Raw genomic sequence first — 6,655 nt, forward strand, 5'->3', positions numbered from 1 at the left:
GACACGGTTACTGTAGCAAAAAAGTACTTAGACTTTTTTCAAACATGGGTCAATTTGAAGACATTTAATTAACTATGTCTACACTCAAAAAGAAAAAAATTGATACATAATGTTACCTTTTAATTATCAGTATTAAGAGTTTCGAAAATTATCCATAAAAGTGGAGTATGAAATATTTGAGAAAAGCTAAACTTAACTTAAAAATGGTATAATTGTCCTATTTTCAGGAATTGATTCTAGTGTAAGAAATGATATACACTTAAAAATAAAAAGTTTGATACTTAATATTCCATTTAGATTATCAGTAATAAAAGGTGCTTTTAAAATTATCCATAAATGTAGATTTTAAATTTGTGAGAAGCTTATCGTAGCCTTAAATTTTTCGAACTTTCTTCATTTTTGAAAATTGAATCTAGTGCGATTCCATTTCTCGATTTTTAAAGTATTCATACTTTTTATTAAGACGCTTATCATAGCCTTAACATGATCTGATTTGCTTTTAGAATGGGTGAAATTGGAGGTATTTAATTGAAGATGTGCGTTGAGAAAGAACGAGTTTGATACATAGTTTTTTTCTTGAATTATCTGATAAAGGATGAAAAATTAACTAATATTCATGTGTTCTTGAAAAATACTTATCACAGTCCAAAAATAGCCTGATTTTCTTTAGAGGCTATTCAACTAAGAGTCATTTAAATTAATATGTGCTCTCAAAAAGAAAAAGTTTGACACATAATATTTCATTCAATTAAGAGTAAGAAAAGTTTAGAAAATAATCCATACATCTAGATTACACTGTATTTGTGAAAGGCTTATCATACCCTAAAAATAGTCTTATTATCATAATTTTTAGAAATTAAATCTAGCGTGCTTCCACTTTTTGAATTTTACAGCATTTATGTACTTTTTATTGAGAGTCTTATCATAGCCTAAACATGGTCTGATTTTCTTTGGGAATGGATGAAGTTGAAGGCGTTGAAGTAAAGATGTACAACTTAAACGAAAAAGTATGATAGACAATATTCCCTCTAATTATCAGTAATAAAATCTTATAAAATTATTCACAAATGTATATTATGAATATGAGAGAAGCTTATCGTTGCCTAAAAATGGTCTAAGTCTCTTCATTTTTGGAAATTGAATCTAGTGCAATTCCACTTTTCGATTTTTGAAGTATTTATATACTTTTTGATGATAGGTTTATCATAGCCTAAGCATGGTCTGATTTTACTTCGGGATGAGTCAAATTAAAGGATTTTTAGTGTTGATGTCCACTAAGAAGAAAAGGTTTGATATAAACTTTTGTTCTCGAATTACTAGCCGAAAAGGATGAAAACTTTACTATATATTCATATAAAGAAAAGTGGTCTTGAGAAATGCTTATCATAGCCTAAAGATAGTTTGATATTCTTTAGACATAGTTTAATTAAAGAATTTAAGTTGGGGTGTCTACTAAAAAAAATAAGTTTGATACATAATATTCGGCTTAAATTAGCAGTAATAAAAGTTTAGAAAATTATCCATACATGTAGAGTATACAATATCTGTGAAAGCTTATCATGGCCTTAACATTTTATAATTTTCATCATTTTTCAAATTGAATCTAGTGTGATTCCACTTTTCCATTTTAAAAGTGTTTATATACTTTTTGATGAGAGGCTTATCATAGCCTAAACATGTTCTGATTTTCTTTAGAGATGGGTCAAATTGAAGCCATTCAAGTAAACATGTCTACTTCAAAAGAAAAAGTTTGATACACAATTTCCGTTTCAATGATCTGTAATGAAAGTTTATAAAATTATCTATACATGTCTAGTACACTATATTCTTAAAAAACTTATCATATCCTAAAAATTTTCTAAGTTTTCTAATTTTTGGAAATCGAATCTGCAATTATCTGACGAAAAGGATGAAAAATTACCTATATATTTAAATGAAGAATAGTGTTATTGAGAAACGCTCATCATAGCCTAAAAATAGTCTGATTTTCTTTAGAGATTGTTCTCATGGAATACATTTAAGTGAAGATGTCCACTAAAAATAAAAAGTCTAATAAATAATATTTCGTTTAAATTAGCAGTTGTAAAAGTTTCTTAAATTATCCATACATGTAGAGTATACTATATTTGGGATAGCTTATCATAGCCTAAAGATTTTCTAATTAACCTCATTTTCAGAAATTAAATCTGATGTGACTCCACTTTTTGATTTTTTAAACTATTTATATTCTTTTTGGTGAAATACTTTCCATAGCATAAATATGATCTGATCTTTTTCAGGACGGGTCAAATTGAGGATATTCAAGTGTACATCTCCACTTCTTATCTATTGATCGAAATTATCCTATGAGGATCAAGATGTTTATACGACGATCAAGATTCTAATAAGAGAATGAAGATTATTATGCAATGGTCAAGACTTTAAAACGAAAATCGAGATTCTGATACGGCGATCAAATTCCCCGTAAGAGGATCTCTTCACATAAGGAAACTTTTATGTTTCACCAATTGATGTCACATATTGCGCAATTTTTTGTTGATACAGGAAGACTAGTGATAATTAAGTGTCAAGACTTAGGAGTATCAGTTTTCTTCACACAGTAGGATAAGAGAGACAATCTCAAGACTCTTGAGTACATGGAGAAGGAAAGTCCGGTTAGACTAACGAGAAAAATCTACTTGTCTCGTTTGAAGTTGACTAATGTGGCGTCAACGATTTCAACGACGTTGTCAGAGTGGCTGTCTGACCTTGAACAGTACGAAGCAGTGTACTACTTGCAGTAATTCACATTTACTTGCATAGAGAGGTATGCAAGAACCTCTCGACTGGGGGTTCAAGATGCTACAAGTTTGCTTTGTTCGACTCTGCAAAGTCGATCAGTATATAAAGAAACCTAGCGGATAAAGATGCAATGATAAATGACTCAAAAAACAATATATATCTGTTCCTTTATCATTTTTTTCAGATTTTCCTTGACGCTCAGATAGAGCACAAAAATTCGACTGAAATTCGTCGATCTTTCCTTCAATTTTACGCGGTAATTTTTTCACCTCTGAAGATTTTTCACATTTTGGGAAATTGAATCTTGTGCTTATCATAGCCTAAAAATGGTCTGATATTCTTTTGAGACGAATCAAATTGAAGGCATATAGTTATAAATTGTCATTGACAAATAAAAGGTTTGATAAATATTATTCCGATTCAATTATCTAATGGAAATGTTGGAAAATTTTATATGTATTCATAAAGGGCAAAATGTGTTTCTGAAAAACTGTTCATAGCCTAAACATGATCTGATTTTCTTTCAGGACAGATCAACTGGAAGATATTTAAGTGTGTATTTCCACTGGAAAAGAAAAAGTTTGATATATACTCCTCTTTTTTATTCATTTTAAGGAAATGTTAACAAATTATCGATACATTCATATAAAGCATTGTGTTTTTGTGAACGGCTTATCATAAACTAAACATGATCACAATTTGAAAACTAATTTAAAAAATTGATGTACATTTGTTCATGAAATTGACTGCTAATGACTCTGAAAAAACATTATTTATCACAATACATTGTCAAGGAACAAAGTTTGTTATTTATTTAAATAAATTTTGTAAACAGAGATTTACTAAAATTGATCAAATCAAAATTATATGCTCTAGACTAGTTTCTCAAGAAAAACTTTTTTTATCCTATTGTGCGGCGGAGAGAACTTTTTATGATACATTTAAAAATAGAGTCTACCACAAAAAAACCAGATGGACCGCCTCTGGATAGTGAGTCTCGTAAAGTGGAGATTTTCTTTCACAGGCTTGAGTTCTAGCATAAATAATATCTATTCTGATTTTTACGAGGGATTAATTTACGATTTCGTTCAGAAGATTTAAAAAAGCCGTAAATTTTAGTTGGAGGAAATATTTTTGAAGAAACGACAATGATGTTGGCTAGTGACCAATGAGGGGAAGGAGGAGGCGGACGAGTAGGTTTACGTGAAAAGAGTTTTCAGAAACGCGATTCCTTGAGACGAAGGGGGCCTTCCAGGATCTAAGAACCTTGAAGAAGCCGACTCGACGCGACGTCTGCGCCAAGGGAGCTACGGATGAGTCGTTAAAGTAGCGTGAATCGGGGCGTAGTTATTTTGCCGAAAAAGGACTGTTGCGTCTGTTTCACATTACGATCCTTCTCTGAATATCGTCGGTCGTCTTTTTCTACTAATCGCGCTTTTGAGACCCTTTTCGTTTTCTTCCTCTTTCTCATTCTCTGTCTCTTTCTTTTGCCCTAGCTCTATATCTGTCCGTGATCTGGCTGTGTCTCGGTCCTAAATTCGTCTCTGTCATTTTTCTGTTCCTGCTCTGGCTGTGACTCTGTCGCTGTCCGTACTCTCTCTCTCTCCCTCTCCCACCCCTCTCTCTTTCCGTTGATCTGTCTGTGACTATGTTTCTGTTTCTAATCGGTCTTGTCTCTGGCTCTGATCCTGCTCTGTCTCTGTCCCAGTTCTTTCTCTGTCCGTGCTCAGTCTGTGCCTCTGTCCCTTAACTGTCTGGGTCTGCGTTTCTCTTTCTTATCTGCTCTCTGTTCCTCCTCTGTCTCTCTATCCCAAATCCGTCTGTGACTATGTTTCTGTTCCTGATCTGTCTCGTCTCTGTCAATATCCCAGCTCTGTCTCTGTCCGTGTTCTTTCTGTGCCTCTGTCCCTGAACTGGCTGTGCCTATGTTTCTCTTCCTAATCTACCTGTGTCTCTCTTCCTTCTCCGTCTCTGTCTCTGTCCCTGATCCGTCTGTAAATATGTTTCTGTTACTGATATGGCTTGTCTCTATGTCTGTCCGTGCTCAGTCTGTGTCTCTATTTCTGAACTGTCTGTGTCTATGTTTCTTTTCCTGCTCTGTCCGTGTTTCTGTTCCTCCTCTGTCTCTGCCTGTACTCTACCTCTGTTCTTGATCTTTCTGTGACTATGTTTCTGTTCCTGATCTGCCTCTGTCCCATGTCTGCCTCTGTCCGTACTCAATCTGTCTCTCTGTCTATGATCTGTTTGTGTTTATGTTTCAGTTTCTGATCTGCCTGTCTCTCTATCCTTGATCTGTTTGTGTCTAAGTTTCTGTTCCTGCTATATGTCACTGTCTCTCTTCCTGCTCTGTCTGTGCCTCTGTCCCTGACCTACCTATGTTCATGTTCCTGCTCTGTATGTGTCTCTGTTTCAGCTCTATATGTTGCTCTAGCTCTGTTTCTGCCCTGTCTTTTTCCCTGATCTGTCTACATCTATGTTTATGTTCCTGCTCTGTCTCTGCTCCAGCTCTGCTTTTGCCCGTGCTCAGTCCGCTTGTGGGTCCCTGAACTTTCTGTTTCTGTAGTTCTGTCCCTGCTTTGCGTGAGGTTCTGTCTCTGTTCCCGCTATTTCTGCTTCTCTGCCTCTCTCCCAACTCTCTCTCTCTGTCCCTGCTCTGCCTGTTCCTCTATACGTTCCTCTATCCCTGCTGTTCTCTATCTTTTTTTTGTCTTTTCCCATCATTTCAGCGCTGATTTTGAAACTATTTCTAATTTTTGAAAAAAGAAAATTTACCTATAAGTATTGTAATTACACTTGGGTAGTGAAAAGAAATCCATGGTTCCACACTTTATACCAGGAATTGGATCAAAATGATATTCAACCCATTTAAGGAGCCTCCGCATATTATGTGATCCTATTTTGAGTGCGTCTAGAATCACCCCTGCCTCGTGTCATAATTCGTGTGACACTGAAGCTGACCTTCAACCCCCCCCCCCCCCCCCCCCCCGTGCACAAATTTAAATAAGAAGTATAAATGTTTTTTTTAGATTACTGGATATAGAAAAATGAATAAAGAGTAGAAACTATTCGAGACTATCAGAATACTTTAAATTCATTTCTCGAGACATTTTTTTATTGGAACACATAAATAAATCCTTAATTTAGGGATTTTTTGTTTTAAATAGCTTAACATTATATTTTAGATACGGAAATCATCTTTTTTGGTTAAAAGACCTACTATTTGGTTGAAAACCGAATTATTTTGTTGAAACTACTTTGATGAAAATTTGTTCTTGAAGTTAAATATTAATTTTTCTAACTGAAAAAGCAACTATTCTTATTTTCTTTTTAAAATGAGCCTATTCAGTCATAAATCTATTTCTTTGATTGAAAATTGAACTATTTAGTAAAAAATTTGCTTTTTTGATCAAAAAATTAATTTTTTAACTGAAATTTCAACTATTTCAATCGAAGATTTATTACTTTTATTCAAAATATATATCTTTTGATGAAATTTCATCTCTCTGGTTTGAAACCTAAACTATTTCTTATGTAAAGTTCATTATTTTCTGTTAAAAAGTTTACTGTTCTACTTTTGTTAAATAATTATTCTTAGTTTGTTAAAAATGTTATTATCTCGTGGAAGCTTTATTTATTTTGTTAAAAATTCATAATTTTTTAGTTGAAAGTTAATTTTTTGCTTAATTTATCTAGATAAGGATTTACTATTTTAGTTCTTCTTTATTCATAATGTGTCCCCTAAGGGTTTACATGACTTCCATTCCTTACAATCTTCCGTTTACATCTATATATTTTTTACAATCTTATCCTTTCTATATATACAATTATTTACAACTATTTACATAAAGTCTTATATCTAGTTCCTGCGATAGCG

General features: G+C 33.2%; 1 protein-coding gene across 1 annotated transcript in view; it reads right to left on the bottom strand.

Moving 5' to 3' along the window:
• Positions 1 to 4,507: 4,507 nt before the first annotated feature.
• The window catches only part of LOC117178150 (octapeptide-repeat protein T2-like), a 10,752-nt gene continuing 8,604 nt past the window's right edge, over positions 4,508 to 6,655 (bottom strand). The window contains exons 2-4 of the mRNA XM_033369417.1: positions 5,155 to 5,429; positions 4,851 to 5,021; positions 4,508 to 4,698 (exon numbers count right to left, since the gene is read on the bottom strand). Of these exons, the coding sequence (XP_033225308.1) occupies positions 4,508 to 4,698; positions 4,851 to 5,021; positions 5,155 to 5,429 (637 nt within the window). The remainder of the gene's footprint in view (positions 4,699 to 4,850; positions 5,022 to 5,154; positions 5,430 to 6,655) is intronic.

Source organism: Belonocnema kinseyi, chromosome 1 (assembly GCF_010883055.1).
Source record: "Belonocnema kinseyi isolate 2016_QV_RU_SX_M_011 chromosome 1, B_treatae_v1, whole genome shotgun sequence".
Taxonomy (NCBI): domain Eukaryota; kingdom Metazoa; phylum Arthropoda; class Insecta; order Hymenoptera; family Cynipidae; genus Belonocnema; species Belonocnema kinseyi.